This window comes from Rhododendron vialii, chromosome 3a (assembly GCF_030253575.1).
Source record: "Rhododendron vialii isolate Sample 1 chromosome 3a, ASM3025357v1".
In the NCBI taxonomy this organism is placed as follows: domain Eukaryota; kingdom Viridiplantae; phylum Streptophyta; class Magnoliopsida; order Ericales; family Ericaceae; genus Rhododendron; species Rhododendron vialii.
The window spans coordinates 3,302,593-3,321,428 of NC_080559.1; the positions used below are offsets into that span (position 1 = coordinate 3,302,593).

Consider the following 18,836-nt stretch of genomic DNA (forward strand, 5'->3'; position numbering starts at 1 on the left):
CATATTAAGATGAAGAATATTTGTCTTCGATGTTCAAACGTTAAAAATATGGAAGTAAAATCTAGTTATACACTTACAAGAATTTACACATGTTGCAGATGTGGCACTATATGATTGACAATTGAGTAGTAACTCTTCCACAATCACTAATCATGCAATGTCACACCAGTATGTTTGGCAAATTATTGTACACATTTTTGTGTTACTATACTTTGATATGACTGTAATTGAACAATTCGAACCAGATCAGACACCATTTGCAGATTGGCGGGTTTTGTATCTCACCCCAGTCTAATATCTCTCTGCAGCCAAACTTGCACACCAAAGATGGTGAGTTGCACAAGAAAGTAGCTTACGATTAAAAATTTAAAAAAAAAAAAAAAAAAAAAACAGACAAGAAAGTAGCTGGAAAGGAGATGAACACAGCTGAAAATGAAGAGACTATACTTGTCACACATCCCGGAAAAATGCAGGCATAACTTAATCTTGTTGCTGTGGCTAAATGATTGCCAACTCAATCACAATTTGGTAAGCTATTGCAACTGCTCTCTTCAAATATGGAAGATTAATACATGGTGCATTTTGCACTTATTGGAAATTGCATACATGATTGATGATACCAAGTATCCGTTCAGAGGGTTTGAGGGCGAAATCTATGACCAGAGGTATTGAAACCCTCCTCCCTATCTATCCAGGCATACTTGGAAGGAAATGGACGGATGAACTAAAGAATCAGCTGCTTCAGAAGAACACTTTAAAAATGTTTGCACGCTAATCAGAAACACGCTAGATTGCTCTTTTAAACCATTAAGTACATAGAATTGCCCCTTGTACATCGGATGATGATACGGGTCATATATCCAGTTGTTCAAGGTTGATCATGTTAGCAGAGTTCTGTATAAGTTGCTTCCGCACATCCACCTGAAACAGGAAGTACGAATGAGATCCTTGGTTGTCTTGACTCCAGGAAAAAGTAACTGCAATTATCAGCAAATGAAATCTACATAATTTAAGTATCATGTCTCATCAAACCATATAATAACGGGGTGTTCTTAGATACACACTCAGAAAAAGAAAAGAAAGAAAGAAAGAAAGGAGACTACCCAATCCAAGCTTCATTACCACTATCAAGCAAGCTCTCCAACTCGATCCAAGCCATCACTACAGGATTAACTGCGTGCTACTTCCCAAGACCAACTGGATATTACAAGGGAGTAGATTGTTTGGTCCTGCAAGATTCAGGAAAATTCACAAGTAAATGTCAGCAAAGCTTTAAGAAGTGAAATTAATAACCCTTCAATTCATGGTTCTCTGCAATTGCTTCGTCCTTCTTAAGGGCAACTTTTTTGTTTGCAAGTAATTGGAACTAAAATGGAAGTAATTATCTAAGCAGCTTTTTCCTTCACGATTCATCCAACCTGTACGAACTCAAGTTGAGAAACAAAAACCACCAAACTAGAACAGTTTTCATAGTGAGTTGTACAATTTTCTCCATTTCTCATAACCTATTGATATAGGGCCTCAAGTTATTAAAGAGCCTGCAGTTTGACACACATTGATCCGTGCTTGTTGATGTTGTACAAGAGGGAGGAACTAGGTAGGAAGACAAGGCTCATGTATTCTAGGAAAACAGCTCATGTGTGTGTTTGCCTGGTCGTGCATATAAAGATGTGCACTTCAAGCAATTACATGATATCTAGATGACTGCACACACAATGATCTTCTGACAACAACAGGGAAACCTCCTAACTCAGCTGGCCCTTTTTTTCGTTGATAGGGGGAATCAAAACACATATGGAACAAAAGCACAAGGTGATTGCTTGATAGTTTCATAGATTGGCTAATCAATCCATAATTTTTACAGGCAACAAATACATGTACAAGCAACTACATGTGACTGTGCAAACACAATTTCCTGAGTGTGTGTAAATTGTGTACACAGATACAGAGTCATTCATACACAATGAGGTCATTAGACACTTAGATATTCCATGATAGGAGACATCAAAATCACACAGTCCACAAACTAATTGCTTTACAAATTAGCCTCCAGTTGCAAGTCAGGCAAAAGCTTCTTCCCTCCTTCCCTTGGCCGGCTGCAGTTCCCCAAACAAACATCCTTTTTTAAAGTTACTCTATCCCTTTCACACAAGCAGTACAAAACAATGTGCTTCCAAAGAATTTTAATCTATGAAAAGGTAACTTCATATACAACCCAAACGCATAGGGGTGTAAACAATCAACTAGTCGAGACAAGTTAACCTACTACAATACATGGAAGCAAGTCCATATCATGCACCACGTCACTTTGCAACAAATAGATTGTTCTGTAAGGTATCGCTTTGAACCCCTACAAGACGTATGATGTAATCTGATTATTGAGCTTGGAGTTGGTCCTTTACCAGATTAACGAGACAAATTAGGTCGACTTGCTCCACAACAAAGAGCATGGACCACACCCACAAAAGCTATAGCATATAGCTTGCTCGCTGGTGTTCAAGAAATATGGGCATCTAATGCAGTAAGACCTGTGGAATTCTGGTTCTTGATCATCGAAAGCAATCTTTACTGACACAAGGATCTCCTCGAAGATAAAATATAGGACAAAAACGAAGCAAAATAAGACCATAGATCTTCAACATATAGAACACAAACTACATTTTTAAATCTTCGATAGATTCGTTAAGACTGTTTACCACTAAACTCTTTTCCTCATCATGTTTGAGAGTACTTGCTGGGAGGATCAGACTCTATACTACTCATTATTATGCAACAGATGGTGCTTTTTTCATCGTCATAACGGACATTGTTTATAAGACAATAGTGAAGATGCTCAATTCCTCGAAATGTCATCCGCAGTTCTGGTTCATATCTAGATATTAAGCAGTATTCTCAAGCATATTCCCTTGCATAGTGACAACTCGTTATCCCTCTAAGATCTACCTCCCGTCAATTCAAACATCAAAGAAGGCAACCAAACTGATAACTAAAAAAAGATAGGATAAATAGTTAAGGAGTCAAATGGGCTTTTGGGGATATACTCTCGACCAGATACAAATAGAAATAGAAGACAAAAACACTCACTATCCACGCTCCGAGGGGCAAAAATAAAGGTTAAGGTGATGTTGTAAGAATGAAATAAATATGGTTCCAAAGGAAATAGAAAACAAAATAAAAAAAAAATTGACAGAAAATAGCAATGGGATAAAGCAATTAATTGAAACCAAAAGAAAAGGAAGGGGTTTGAAGCAACTTACATAACGAAGCAACCAAATGTGGCATAAGTTGTATTGTAGTTTTCGACCCCAGGGGCAAACAAAGAGTTGCGGAGTCCTTCAGCACCAAATACTTGAATCTCTCCAATAACCTCGCTGTAATCATGCATTCGGACACCCGGTGGGAGCAAGGGCAACAATCTTTGACCCAGCCAATATTTTGATTCGCCAAAAGAGACCTTATCCGTGCGCTTTTTGACAAGGTGAAAGATGGTAGCAGAAACATATGCCTTCCCTTTGACGAAGATGAAGCCCTCCTCGTCGTTGCCAAATTTGAGAAGACAAAACCAACCATTCCCCATGTCAAGGAGACGGTAATAAATGCCATAGGCTAGAGGTGGCTTGTGAGTATAACGGTTCTCGAGGCCTTCGACATCTCTCCCTACCAATCCAAAATCTGCCGTGAGATTGAAAGTACTAATGGGGGACATACAGCCGAGAGAAGTACCAATGGCAGCCCACGCAGAGTCAAATATCGGCATGGCTGCCCCCCTAAAGGGCAAACGGTTGGTATTACGCCCGTTGTAGACCTTCAAAGACATCCATCGGCGGTAGAAGACATCAAAAACGTTCACTGGGTCCTGTTTGGTGGTGAAGAAAAGAATCTTATGGCCAACAACAGCATGCGAGACAATCCTGCCTGCACCGTTAATCTCATGGCTCCCATGGTTACTAGAGCGGCAATAGAAAGGAGGTCTGGGCAAGGAAGACCACTTTCCCTCACCCTCATTACCCAGTGGGTCGAAAACCTCGAATAATGGCTCCTCCTCACTGTAGCAAGTATAGAAACTAGGAATATCTGAAATGACGTATACCATCCCATTCACGTGAATTGCCCGCGGTGACCTCTTCCCACCTTCCATAGGAGGTGCCACCGATAAAGGTGAAGAGGAGGAGGAAATGGCAGCTGCAGTATCAAAGAACTACACTTTTTTGGACATGCGTTCAGTATTGCTGCCTTCCTGGAGAACGAAATCGACTTCACCGTGAAGTCCGACTTGACCCCCGAGCAGATAGATCCTAGAGCCCAGGGCGAAAGAGCCCATAGAGCCGGGATATTTCTCACTAGGCAGTTCAAATACAGTAGTTAAATTTGGTATCCTAGTCGAATCGTTTCCCTTATCATCATCATTACCGATAGCACTAGTATGAAGCTTGTACATCACATATCTAACAGGACCACAATGGAGATTGTAAATCAGATATACCTCAGAATCATCAAAATCAAACCTTGTTCTTTTCGACGATGATGATGATGATGGCGAACCCACAAAATCCCTCTTCATCGACATTGGAAGTGAAATCCAGCGACAACGGAGGGAGATATAATGGTACTGTATTGAAAACGATTTGATCTTAATTTTAAGGTTTTAAACAAACAAAAAACCCTTGAAATAAAACAAATACTATTTCGAAGCAGAATACCCAAAACGAAGAAACGCACAGGCTTTTGCCGAGGTTCGCCTTGGCAGTCCTGACTCTGAGACCTCCACCACCAAAAAAACCCTAGAATACAAAAGAACGAGAAACCCTCGGATTTACAGGGCGGGTTTTGTAACTTTTGTTATACGTAAAATACTGCATGGGAAAATTGCAAAAAAAAAAACAAAAAAAAACCCTGTGTTTTGGTCAAAATTACAGGACCCCACCTATCATTTGGTCAATGACAATTCGACACTTGAACTTTTTTAACTCCGTCAACAATTAAGCCATCGACGTCAACTACCAAACGGAATCCGTTGACGGGGATTCGGGTTCCTGACCAAGCTTTTTGGAAGGAAGAATTTTTTAGTGCCGAGTGGACACCGGCCACATGGTGCCGAGCAGGCATCTCGACCGTCTAAACATATTTTGGATGGCTCAGATTTGTTTGAGTTTAAGAGTATGTTTTGATAATTTTACACTTACAAATTACCCAAACAGATCTGGACCGTCCAAAACACGTTTGGACGGCAGAGATGGTGCTCGGCACCACGCAGCCGGTGCCCACCCGGCACTGAAAAACTTCTTTTTTGGAAGAGATCGAATCTGGACAATCAAAGGGTGGTCATCTTGGTTTACACTAGCATTGACCAATCAACTTCCAACTTGTTTGCCATGGAAACCACACCAAGGTAAGATTGGTTACAAATTAAGGAGAGGAAAACTTTAATCTTGTAAACCAAATTCAACCCGTTTTAAATTTCTTTGAACAAGGCCCACTTGCATGCATGCACCATTTGTCCGCCTGGTCTCAGAATGCGCTGTGCAAACTCCCAATTCCCAAAAGCCGAAACGCGCCTAAGTTTGCTTTCATTTATCCATGGAAACAGGTTCCTGATATTCTGAAACAACTATGTGGTGTTTCCTAGAGAGCATGATAAAAAATTTCCTAAAGTAGTTTGTCAAACAAGGTGAAACAAATTTAACAAATCAATATTTCGCAAAAATTCCGCGTGGTTAATTTGGTTTGCAGCCAGGGAAACCCAGCAGGGCATGTGGTTCAACTTTGTGAAATAAAAATGCAGAATCGTGGGTTTTGGTGCCACAGAAACATGAACGTAATAACATTTCCAAACTCACGTATTCGGGGAATTTGAAAGAGAGATACTGTGCCAGCGACCCGATCAACTTCTGGGCCTAAAACCTCAACCAAATTCAAGTCAAAAAAGAAGTTGAAGGTCTTTACATGCTCAGAGATGATCAATGGTAGAGGGTTCCCACAATTTCACACGCCCTAGCTGTCAACGAAGGCGATCAAATTTAGGTAAAAGTTAGTTTTAAGAGTCAAATGAAGCTTTTCGGATCCCATTTGTAGCTATACTAGCAAGTTTAGATGATAGTTTCAGCTCTTTGCTGGTGCATAACTTCCCTTTTGTTTTGAAGGTCGTGTACGGAAAATTTACTACAAAAACATCTTAAAATTGGAGGAAATTAAAACAAAAACCTTGTAAGATAAACTTCACGACTTCAGCTTCTCAAAATTCGTTACCATAATTTAACTGTATGAAACAAATATCCACTAAAGATCGGGCCGTGGAACGGCACGATGACAAGTGCTATTTGCCCCACAAATTTCACCATGATTCCACGATCCACACAAATACTTTAGCATGCAAAAGGTAAAATATCAGCAAATAACACATTAATAGTAATACAATGTCAATCCACTGCTACCCAGACAACAAATGATAGCAACTTAAGTTTAGTGTCATTTCTCATCAAACCATATAATTACAAGATGTTCTAAGATAAACTCAGAAGAATAAAAGAAAAGATAGAAAGGAAACTGCCTAATCGATCCAAGCTTCGTTACCACTATCAAGCAAGCTCTCCGACTCGACTCGACTCAAACCAGCACTAAAAGATTAACTGCGTGCTATTCCCCAAGACCAACTGGATATTAAGAGGGAGTAGATTGTTTTTTCCTGCAAGATTCAGAAAAATTCAAAACTCTGACGATAAAACATAAAAAGTAGTAAATGTCAGCAAAGCTTTCATAAGTGAAATAACCCGTCCATTCATGTTTCTCTGCAATCGCCTTGTTCTTGATCTCGCTAAGGGCAGTTTTTTTTTTTTTTTTGGTAAGTAATCGGAACTAAAATGGGAGTGTACTTATCTAAGCAGCTTTTTCCTTCACAATACATCCAACATGTATGAACTCATGGGGAGAGACACAAAAACCACCAAACTAGAACAGTTTTCACATTGGGGTGCACAATTTTCTCCATTTCTCATAATCTATTAATATAGGGCCTCAACTTATTAAAGAGCAGCAGTTTAACACATATTGCTCCGTGCTTGTTGATGTTCTACGTAGAAGAGGAACCAGGTTGGAAAACGAGGCGTGTTGTAGGAATATGGCGCAACAAATACATGTACGAGCAACTACACGTGACTGTGCAAACACCAATATTTTCCCGAGTATGTGTAAATTGTGTGCATAGATATATAGTCATTTATACGGCTACACGGATACATACACAATGAGGTCATCAAAACATGGAAACTGCTTAGGACACTTGGAGATATTCAATGATAAGAGGGATCAAAAACACACAACCCACAAGCTAATTGCTTTACAAATTACCCTCCAGTTGCAAGTCAGGCAATGGCTTCTTCCCTCCTTCCCCCTGGCCGGCTGAGGTTGCCCAAACAAATTAGGACGCCTTGCTCTAGAACAAAGAGCATGGACCAGACCCACAAAAACTATAGCATATAGCTTGCCCGCTGGTGGTCAAGAAATATGGGCATCTACTGCAGTAAGACCTGTGGAATTCTGGTTCTTGATCATCGAAAGCAATCTTTACTGACACAAGGATCTCCTCGAAGATAAAATATAGGACAAAAAATGAAGCAAAACAAGACCATAGATCTTCAAACACAGAGAACACAAACTACATTTTTAAACCTTCGATAGATTCGTTAAGACTGTTTACCTCTAAACTCTTTTCCTCATCATGTTTGAGAGTACTTGCTGGGAGGATCAGACTTTATACTACTCATTATAATGCAACAGATGGTGCTTTTTTCATCGTCATAACGGACATTGTTTAGAAGACAATACTGAAGATGCTCAATGCCTGAAAATGTTATCCGCAGTTCTGGTTCATATCTAGATATTAAGCAGTATTCTAAAAGCATATTCCCTTGTATAGCGACAACTCGTCATCACTCTAAGATCTACGTACCTCCAGTCAATTCGTACTCCAAAGCAGGCAACCTAACTGAAACTTATTTGTTGTTACAAAAAGCTACTACTTGTGCAAGTTATCCGGTCCTGCGTGAAGATGATTACCCTTCCTCCCCCCGTCTGTTTTAAATCTCTAGTTTCCCAATCTTATGTACTCTCGACCAGATATATATAGAAATAGTGGACAAAAACACTCACAATCCACGCTCGGAGGGGGAAAAATAAAGGTTAAGGTGATATTGTAAGAATGAAATATGGTTCCAAAGGAAATAGAAAACACAACAAAAAAAATTGACAGAAAATAGCACTGGGATAAAGCAATTAATTGAAACCAAAAGAAAGGGAAGGGGTTCGAAGCAACTTACATAACGAAGCAACCAACTGCGGCGTAACTTGTATTGTAGTTTTCGAGCCCAGGGGCAAACAAAGAGCTGCGGAGTTCTTCAGCACCAAATACTTGAATCTCTCCAATAACCTTGTTGTGATCACGCTTTTGGACACCTGGTGGAGGTGGGGGCAAGGGCAACAATCTTTGACCCTCCGGCCAATACTTCGATTCGTCAAAAGAGACCTTATCCATGCGCTTTTTGACAAGATGAAAGACGGTAGCAAAAACGTATGCCTTCCCATTGGCGAAGCCCTCCTTGTCGTTGCCAAATTTGAGAAGACAAACCCAGCCATTCCCCATGTCAAGGACATGGTAATAAATGCCATAGGCTAGAGGTGGCTTGGGAGTACGACGGATAGTCTCGAGGCCTTCAACCTCTCTCCCTACCAATCCAAAATCTGCCGTGAGATTGAAAGTACTAATGGGGGACCTACGGTGGACAGAAGTACTAATGGCAGCCCACGCAGAGTCAAATATCGGCATGACTGCCCCCTTAAAGGGCAAACGGAACCCGTTGCGGACCTTCAAAGGCGTCCATTGGCGGTTGTAGACATCAAAAACGTCCACTTGCTCCTTTTTGGTGGTGAAGAAAAAAATCCTTTGGCCAACAACAGCATGCGAGACAATCATGCCTGCACCGTTAATCTCAGTGCTCCCGTGGTTACTAGAGCGGCGATAGAAAGGAGGTCTGGGCAAGGAAGACCACTCTCCCTCACCCTCATTACCCTGTGGGTCGAAAACCTCGAATAATGGCTCCTCCTCACTGTAGAAAGTATAGAGACTAGGCAGAGCTGAAATGACGTATATCATCCCATCCACATGAATGGCCAGCGGTGACCTCTTACCACCTTCCATATGAGGTGCCACTGATAAAGGTGAAGAGGAGGAAATGGCAGCAGCAGTATCAAAGAAATACACTTTTTCGGAGATGCGTCGAGTATTTCTGCCTCCCTTGGCAGTAATACCAACTTCACCGTTAAATCCAACTTCACCCCCAAGCAGATAGATCCTAGAGCCCAGGGCAAAGGAGCCCATACTGCGGGGATATTTCTCACTAGGCAGTTCGAATACAGTAGTCAAATTTCCCTTATTATCATCATTACCGATAGCACTAGTATCAAGCTTGTACATCACATACCTAACAGGACCACGATAGATATCGTAAAGCAGATATACCTCAGAATCGTTGAAATCAAACCTTGTTCTTTTCCATGATGATGACGAAGAACCCACAAAATCCCTCTTCATTGACATCGGAAATGAAATCGAGCGACAACGGAGGGAGATATATTGGTACTGTACTGAAAACGATTTGATCTTTAGTTTTTTTTCAAAAAATCTTGAAACCCTAGAATACCAAAAGAACGAGCTCGAATTTGCGAAATGGGTGTATCCTTAATATACAAGGGGAAATTGCAAAATAAACCCTCTTCTTTGGTCAAAATTGCAGTAGCCTACCTATCCTTTGGTCAATTACAACTAGACACCTGAACTTTTAACCCCGTTAGCAATTAAGTCATCGACACCAGCTTGTTGGAAGAGAATTTGGACAATCAAAGGGTGGCACCGATAGCATACGCCCGTCTTGTTGATGGAAGTGTCACCAAACCAGCCACCAATCAAGTGGAGCTTGAGCTTGGGGACGATGCAATGACATGGTTATTTTGTGGATCCTCAACTCTATTGATAAATCTCTCACCGTCAGTACTATTTTACACAGACACTGTCCATAGTGTTTGTTCGACCTCAATGCCTATTTCACAGGAGTGAGAGAACTTTCCACAATCACCAAGGTTTACAAAGAAATCAAAGATCTCACCAACACTTTATTAAACAAACTACCATCAAAGTGGAAAGATCTTACCAAATACTCTCCAACACAATTGGAAATGAGAACCCGAAACATAGAACAAAAGCTAACTGAAATAAGCTGCCAAAATTGGAAGCTTTACGAAGTTGCACTTAAAGCTTGTTCTCCACAGTAAAAACACCCACATAGGGCACTGATGCACCAACCTTGTCCTCCTATTTTTCACCCAGTGACGGAGCTAAGATTTTGAATTCGGAGGCCCAGCTTAATAGACACATATTTTTTATCAGAACATTTACTTATTATATCATAAGGTTTTTACTTTCAATTCATTACATTTTGTATATTGAAAGGATTCTTTAAGCTACTATAACTATCACATACTTATTTTTTATTTATGAAAGAAATTGAGAAATGAGAATGTAAAATAACTAAATTTTTATCAAATCAAACCAAAATTATTAAAATTATAAGTAGCTATATATGAATAATTGTCAATAATATTCAAAATTAGGTATATAAAAAACATCGGCCCCCAACATAGCTCCACCTTGTTTTTCCCAACTCCAGGTCCAGGGTGAGTGTCGTAAGATCAAGTCGGTTAAAGTCTTGTGGCTATAGTGCTCTTTATCAGGCTCTCTACCAGAATATCTTGTTGGTTGCCTTTGATATGTGTAGACACCCTATTCTAGGTTGTCCAGATTAGTTTACTTATGGTTTTTAATTCCCCGATGATGATTAAGGTCAAGAACATCCCGAGATTGTTAACGTGTTTGAGCTTTGAGCGTTCTGAGCCTCATTCAAACCTCTTCTTTCATCCCTTGAAAGAGTAAGCAAGGAACCTTTTCTCCACATACCACAGCATCCTTACACTCATCATCCATCTCTCATACCTTAAGTTCAAAGCTCCAACACTCCATCAAACTTAATCCAAAGGTATACCACCTTTTATTCTGTAACATGTTCTGACCCCTAAGGGAGGCTGGTAGAGTCAAGGCTGGTAATCAATACCAGTCCTGGCCCTAAAGTTGGCAAAGTTTCAAAAATCGTGTAGAATCATCAGTGGCACACGCTTGCCCTATACAGCCGTATGCCAGTTATGGCAGTACGTGCAATACTGGCGTGGGGATCATTGATCGTCTATTTTTTTGCTTTCCTTTTCGTTCTATCACCTTTTTGCATGCTAAGAACTAGTTTACAGCTTTCTGTATTTTAGAACTGTATAGTAGTTATGTGTTTCTTTTGCTTTGGAAGGCCTTCTAGAATCTTTTTGGTCATGTTCCAAAACCTGGATGATGCAAAGCTAAGCACTAGATAAATGATAAAACTGGCGTACAGTCCCTTGTGACTGGCGTACGACAGTTATATCAAGGTCCAGAGGCTGGCCCTTGCATGGCAGCTAAGCCTTGGCCTCTATTTGTTCCCCCACACTATTTATGGGGTGTTCTGTTCATTTTATTTCTCTAGATCCATTCCTGTTGACTGTACCTGTATTTATTCTGCCATATTATTTGTGAGATTTGTCCTGGGTGTGCACTGGTCATTTCTAGAGTCCAGAGGGTTGAGAACAGAAGCTGTGAACTTAGATCTATCGGCGCACGCTAGTTATGGAGTGAAGTACGCAGATCACTTCTGTATGCAGTGACATGGTCAGTGCATACAGACTTCTACTTGCGTGCCGCATTCTTGTCCAGTGTGTTCCAGTTTGTCTAAAATGTTCACAGGTGCTTGTTCTCAATCTATATTCATTGCCTCAATGAATCATTCATATCATTTTGTCATATAAATGCAACTTGTCATGGTATTAATCCCCTTTAATTGTTCCCCCACCCTAATTGGCTAAAGAAATGATCAAAGAAAGAAAAATGCAAATGTTTTACAAAATGTCTGAGTAGAAATCGATCTCCGGATTGAGTGAGAGAGGTGCCATAAAACCCTTTCCCTCTTGTAACCTGGCTCCCAAACCTCAGATATCGAAGGTGACAACGGACCGGTCTACAAGCCTTTTTCAAATCAAAAACGTAGCAGAACGTTTCAAGTTCGGTTCCTTGGGTGCATACCGCTAAAACCCGAGTGGCGACTCTGAATCAAAGCGTTTCGCTGCGCTTTCCAAACAAAAAAGGGCGCACCCGATTTTATACACAAAAATTAAAATTTTTGGGGCGTGTGCCCACAATATGGTACAAGGCTAGGTGAAACCTGAAACTAATGTGGTTGAAACCTACCACACAATGTTGCTGTATGTTTTAGTATAGCCACTGCAGTTTTTCGAGAGTTGGGGGGTCAAGCCTAGATTTAGGAGGCATCCATAAACAAGTACATGGTCATTTGGCTAAACGTTAGAAACTACAATGGTCGCAAATAAGCTGCGACATGGTGTGGTGCCCAGGTTGGCGTTTTGTTTTTGAATAGAAGGGTATTGGTTCTCTTAGATGACACTCACATGCATTCCATTTTGAAAACCACGAAAATAAGAGATGAATCAATTGGAATAGCTCGTGAAGCTTTCTCTGAGGACCCTCCTTTGTTTATGTTCTAGGAGTAATATAATATATCGTAGCGGAACAATAGTCTTTGTTATTTAGGACTCGGTTGCTTAAGATTTTCAGAAGTACTTTAACCCCACCTTTCCCCTTCCCCCGCGAAACCCGAAAGTTTACTTCCAACCTAGATGACGTTTATTTTGGATCTGGGTTCCTTCCCCATTCGGTACCATCCAAGACGTTCCCCATTCGTTTATGTAGGATCTGCGATTACTTCAGTTCTTTCTATCATTTCGTTTTCTCTTTCCTTTCTTTTTCTTCCTCATAATATCTGCAGACAAGGCTGGAGTAATGTCATTTTTTTTTTTGTTGCTTTTTCTAGAGAATCCTTCCCTTAGATGTAAGCTCTAGTTGTTAAGGCGTTAATTTCCATTTGCCATGCGATTGCAATGTGGTAGGTGTAATGCGACATTTTAATTGTTATCGTTACTAGGTGTGTGCCCTCATGCTCACACGATGATTTCGTGCCCGTGAATTTCTTTTTACTTCATATGTTGGCATAATATGAAATAACTAAATTGGACTATTTGGAGGGCAGAACTATGTGCAGAAGTTATTTACAGAAATTTACAAGTACTTAATAATCCCAAAGCTTAGGAGCAAACTGTCTGAACCAAAAAATTTGCCTGGTGAATAGACAACATTGCAAATCATTGAGACCAAAAGATTTGCTTTGTTGTCTAGCGTAAGAGCTGAAGCAAAAGATCAAATGTATTCAAGCTAGACATAGTTGCAAATCATGCACGCCAATAGATTTGCTTTGATGTCTATTTTGCTATGATTGTTTAACGGGATTAGATGTGAGTACTATTCTTTCTTGTGCTTGTGTTTAACAGGATTAGATAGGAGTAACTAATATATTTGCAATAGCAACACAAGCAAATTTTATTGGATTAATATTCTACGGCAAAAGACAAACCAAAACCAGCACTGTTTTGAAAGCTAATACAAAAGTTATACAACCTAACTTAATATTTTGCACATGCATTCCTCTTACTATTCTCCCCGAATAGTTTATAAATCCCTTCAACGCATATGATTGCGCATACTGCACATGTATCTGAAGCACTGTATTGTTTTCCAAAACTCACCTTAGTCAACCATAAGTACAAGTAGCAGCACAAGTCATAACCATTCATATACTCTCTTGCTACTCTACATTGCGTCACCACCACACTATACGTAGGATTTGCCAACGGCGCAAAGAACATAATCTGTCCATTCCAGCTGCAGAGCTCGAAAAAATTGAAGGAACATGGGATAGTTGGGAGACAGGTCGCTATAAAGAATGGTCCAAGTTCGATTGCGCATTTCAATTGAAATCTCTTTGATGTTTAAATGATCAAGAACTGGACAGTCTTTTCAGAAATTCCTACACAATAAGAAATTGTAGTTTAAATATGTAACCAAAAAGATTGATTAGAAATAAACCAAGGAATTTATCAATGTCTAATACCTAAGTAAAAAAAATGAACCAAGCAAGTTAATGGTCAAATGTAGAAAGCCAACATGATGTCTGCACAGAGTCATACCTTGGCATTAAAAATTTCCGTTCAACACATGCACACAAATTTGGTCCGAGCAAGTTAATGGTCAAATGTAGAAGGCAAACATGACGTCTGCACATGATAAAATCAATTTGTAACCATTTCCAAGCTGGTGCTCTGCACAGAATTTGCTCCAACCCCACCCCATTACATTATCACAACACAAACTGGCCATGATCTTGACAACACAAACTGGCCATGATCTTGAGCCATACCTTAATACAATCCAAACAGTCATGTTACAACTCTCGAGAAACTTCCTACACCTTGTGGCAAAAGCTATCGAATACATATGGATTGATCTACTGAAAGCAACAATAACCAAACTGAACCTTAAAAATAAGGGGGAAAATAAACCATTAAACCAGTTAAGGTCCAGTTCTGCAACAAGTACTAAGTACCAGCAACAACCAACACCTATAAGTGGAAATTTAAGCCAATAACCACTCATACAATTCTATACAGGTACAATAAAATTAAATTTGTCAAAGGACTAAAACAGTAAAGCAACAAAGTTAAGGCTTAAGATATATAAACATTAATATACGCAGATACGAAGTACTAAGCAAATACCTAGAATGCTGTGCAAATCACCCACCAATCCTAACCGCTCACCATAATCATGAATGAATTTGTAATCTGGTTTGTAAACGGTGTTATCATTTCTTCTCAGTACAATACAGCAACAACCACTTTTCAGCTGTCGCAGTTAGAGCATAAAGAAAGTCACCCATTCCTTTTCCAGCAATTGGATGCCTTTCAAAAGTGCAGAAAACAAACGGATTCTCAATAACCACAGTGCCGCAGCATAGAGCGAGAGTTAGGAATAAAAAAAACAAGTTCTAAGTATCATCATTATTCTAATAATCAGCTTCGAAAAATACAATTATATCAATTGCAAAACCAACAACAAAAACACAAGTAAAGTCCCCCATGAACTTGCAAATTACACCACAAACCTATTTCTCTGTGCTCCATACTATGTTTGGTTATTGGAATTTCTTAAATGCATGCTATAAATTTTTATTTAACCGAGTTTAATATAGAAATTTATTTTAAAAAACAATTTATTTCAATATTTGAAGTAATCGATAGCTATATAAATACACAACCAAAACATCCAGCAAACAGAACCAAATAAAGCAAAAATTCCTTCTACGAGAAACTCCAGACACACAAAAACACCCATCTTCTAATGAATGAAATGAACAAACGTACAAACCATTCACACCCAGAACTCATGCAAAAGCAAGATCGATTCAACCCAATGATAGCAAGACTCCATTGAAGACCCAAACTGAACACATTGTACATCAAAACATCCAACTCACTTTAAACATGCAAAGAATTTCTCAGAACCAAAATCCTTTAGCCAAAATTGTACTCATAGGACAACTCAAACAGGCTCAATAAGCAAAATATAGCAGCAATTGCATCGAGAATAGTACTCACCATGAATCGCAGTAGTTACCGCAGCAACACTTGGAGGCAACACCAAACCCTAAACGCTACTCCTATTCGCATAAGCCTTTGGTTCTGTCTGGCCTGAAGTAATTTATGCGACATTTCTGAAATTTGATGCTGGTACTGTGCTAGTCTCAATTATTATGGATTGCGTTCTTGTGTTTATTTTCTATTTAACTTGTCTGACCAAGGTTTTGTAGAGCTAAAAATTGATTGCTTTGTGTACTCCTTAAAACATTTAATACCAATTTCTGGTAGATATCTGCTCAAATAAGTAGAAAAACAAATAATTTGTGTATACAATAGTAACAGGTTCTAAAGCACTACGATTTTGCCATACATAGAAGTCAAGCACTTTTAGACCTATTCATTAGAGGGAGCATTCTTCAAATCCTGATTTGAACCCCAAAAAATTGATCATCATTCATCACAGCTATTTTCAACAACAATAGATATGTACAAAATCAATACCCTAAACTATCGCCAGAGGGCGAGAGAACATCCAACCACTGGGAAAATACAAAACCCACCCCAATCACAACGCATTCCACTGAAAATCAAGGAGAATGAAGCACAAAAAACTTCGCCCAGGGAGCCTAAATGCTCGCTCTCCATCACCCAAACTACAATAGAGCTATTGAGAAAGACACAGCGGTAGAGAGACAGAAGGCGATTCCTAATATGTATTTCCCAGACAAAAATCTACTGCGAGATTGAATTTGTCGAGAAAAATGAGAGACAGAAAGAAAGAGGTAGAGCAAAATATGTCTCGCTCCCTACGTGGCCTCATCTGTTCCACGGGATATACGGCTCAGTTGAGAACAACATTCATCCATAGCCTTTGACATTAATACCCTGAAGGCAAAGCTAGAACCCCTCCAATCCAGGGGCTCAATTGGAAAAACTGAACCAAAAATCCCCACCCATCCAATGTTCTTTTATTATAAGGTTAGATATAAGTCCAATGAATAAAAGGAGCATCAATTACCATATTGTCAGACTATAAGATATAAGATAAAATTAAACACAGTTCTAAAAATCCAAAGCTATACAAAGCCATGACTTTGGAAGTCAAGGACCCAACAATCTTATACAAAAGAGATATCACAAACTATAAACTTGTGTTCTAGAACTCAGAGACCATACAAAGCCCTGACTTTTGAACTTATGAAACTTATCAATTTGAGGTAAACAAAACTGTGAACTAAGAAATAGAATTTCTCTTCAGTGGCCCAACAACAATCTCACACAAAAGAAAAGTTATGAATTTTTATGTAAAATATAAAACAACCGCCATTTAAGAACCAGACCCAATTACAAAATACACAATCCAATCACACAGAAATCTGATCCCAAAGCAAAATCAACCAAACACAACAACAATAGAAGAAATAAATTCAACAAAACATCCATGAAAGCACCAAAAGCACCAAAGAACATGCAAAGGATCTCCCAAAGGCAGAATCATTCATAAGAAAATAGTACTCTAAATTCGTGGAGCAACTCAAACAAACTCGAGCTGCACAGAAAAGAAGCAAAATACAGCAGAAAATTGCATCGCGAATAGCACTTAACGGGCAAAATGGGCAAAGCATACACAAACCAAACCCTAAGCGCACACCGTGAATCGTAGGAACTGCTTCGCAAATAGCACTCACCGTGAATCGCAGTCACAGGCAGAGGAACGATTTGAGGCAATCCAAACCCTAAGCGTTGTCAACCAAGCGATGGAGTATGCAAACACTCGCACGGCATCAGAAGCAGGGCTGAGAGGCCTGGGTTCACAGGCGTAGTGTCGTTTAGAAGAATCCAGATGAATAGCGACGAAGAGGGAGGAAGAGAGAGAGGAAAAAACCTGGATCGCACGTGGCTCCATCTTTGATAATTCTTAAAAGTCTTTTCTGATATCGGATTGAGATAATTTTTTATAGAGACCGTAAATAATATGTTTTGATCAAAATGAGAGGCTCCGATCATTTTGCGGGATCCGAGACGGGCGCAAAACCCATCTGAACGGGATTGCTGTACATCTGTACGGGGCTGCTGTACACTCACTGCTATACCATTAGAGCAAGTACATCGAAAGAGCTAAAATAGATTTTCAGCTATTTTACCTAACCAAAACCCCCAAATGAGCATTGCACTAGATTAGGTAAATGGTAAGGCAAAATGCATCCATGCATAGGTAAATATATCTAAGTACTATTCACCATGTATATATTATTTTATTAATTTCCCCCTCACTGTCTCTCCTCTTCTCCCCTCCTCCTCTTACCGATGCATAGGTTAAATTAATATTCTAATACATAATAAGTAAAATAGATAATATTGGTATAGTGTTAAAAAAAATATAAGTAGATAAAATGAAAAAAATGCACTGTTCACCAGCATTTTTAGTTATGTACTGGTGTACATGCTCTTAGCAGCTCTCTATTGGTTTTCCTCTATTCCGGTCAATGTTTTAAAAGTCGCTCGGCGTTCGTCGCTCGGTCGACCACCTTCGAGTTTCGAGACCTATTAATCGCCGATTAATCGGCTTGTAGCAATTAGTCGGATTTTTGTTTATTTATACATAAATACTCCCCCATGACAACTCTCATAAAAAATTGAACATTCATCTATCAATCCAACATCAATTGTTTTTCAAATATGACATAGAAATATCTCCTTTACAGAAAACTGTTAACATGATTATAACACCAGCTGGTACTGGGTATGGGCAGTTCATTTATTAGTCACTTACCAATTATAATAACTTTATTTATATTCACCAAACAATACTACAATTTGTGTTAAGATTTAATAAAAAATTATTACTACACTTTGTTTCCAGAATCACTAACGTGTCAATATGGGTATTGGCTTTAAAAAAAAAAAAAAAAACACTAATGTTCGAGGTCGGTGGAGACGTGGAGTGAGAGGAGATCTCGAATTTGAGAGAGAGAGAGGCGATAGGCGGCTCGGAGATCTCGTGCTTTACACAAAGATATGACAGGTGACTCCGAGATCGATCAATCGATAACTGAGTGTGGAACAAGCCCTAAAACTGTGATTCAAAGCCCTTAAACTAGTATGAGTATATAACAGTTACCCCCTTGATTTTTCAAAATTATAGATTTTACCCCTATTAATCACCG

At 39.4% G+C, this 18,836-nt stretch overlaps 2 protein-coding genes and 1 long non-coding RNA gene across 5 annotated transcripts; all 3 read right to left on the reverse strand.

Annotated features, from left to right (window-relative positions):
• Positions 1 to 524: 524 nt before the first annotated feature.
• On the reverse strand, positions 525 to 4,819 carry LOC131319146 (uncharacterized). 3 transcript variants are annotated; one of them, XR_009197906.1, is made up of 3 exons: positions 3,258 to 4,819; positions 1,123 to 1,229; positions 525 to 921 (listed from the first exon to the last, which is right to left on the reverse strand). XR_009197906.1 is itself a non-coding variant. In XM_058349287.1 (2 exons), exons 1-2 carry the CDS (start codon positions 4,136 to 4,138, stop codon positions 1,205 to 1,207), a joined length of 906 nt encoding a protein of 301 aa, XP_058205270.1. In that variant the 5' UTR covers positions 4,139 to 4,819; the 3' UTR covers positions 525 to 1,204. The 3 variants fall into 3 exon arrangements, 1 of the variants encoding a protein (XP_058205270.1); XR_009197905.1 differs by having other exon boundaries at positions 1,104 to 1,229; XM_058349287.1 differs by having other exon boundaries at positions 525 to 1,229.
• A 1,542-nt stretch (positions 4,820 to 6,361) lies between these two features.
• On the reverse strand, positions 6,362 to 9,714 carry LOC131319516 (uncharacterized). Its single transcript, XM_058349798.1, has 2 exons — positions 8,313 to 9,714; positions 6,362 to 6,682 (listed from the first exon to the last, which is right to left on the reverse strand). Exons 1-2 carry the CDS (start codon positions 9,587 to 9,589, stop codon positions 6,658 to 6,660), a joined length of 1,302 nt encoding a protein of 433 aa, XP_058205781.1. The 5' UTR covers positions 9,590 to 9,714; the 3' UTR covers positions 6,362 to 6,657.
• A 3,834-nt stretch (positions 9,715 to 13,548) lies between these two features.
• On the reverse strand, positions 13,549 to 17,556 carry LOC131319534 (uncharacterized). The gene is made up of 2 exons (XR_009197993.1): positions 17,303 to 17,556; positions 13,549 to 14,307 (listed from the first exon to the last, which is right to left on the reverse strand). It is a non-coding gene; the product is annotated as an uncharacterized LOC131319534 (long non-coding RNA).
• Positions 17,557 to 18,836: the final 1,280 nt, after the last annotated feature.

Coding starts and splice junctions, on each gene's coding strand:
- LOC131319146 (XM_058349287.1), bottom strand. CDS start 4,138: ATGGAAGGTGGGAAGAGGTCACCGCGGGCAATTCACGTGAATGGGATG. Junction 1,230..3,257: donor ACATTTGGTTGCTTCGTTAT/GTAAGTTGCTTC, acceptor TGAATCTTGCAG/GACCAAACAATCTACTCCCT.
- LOC131319516 (XM_058349798.1), bottom strand. CDS start 9,589: ATGTCAATGAAGAGGGATTTTGTGGGTTCTTCGTCATCATCATGGAAA. Junction 6,683..8,312: donor GCAGTTGGTTGCTTCGTTAT/GTAAGTTGCTTC, acceptor TGAATCTTGCAG/GAAAAAACAATCTACTCCCT.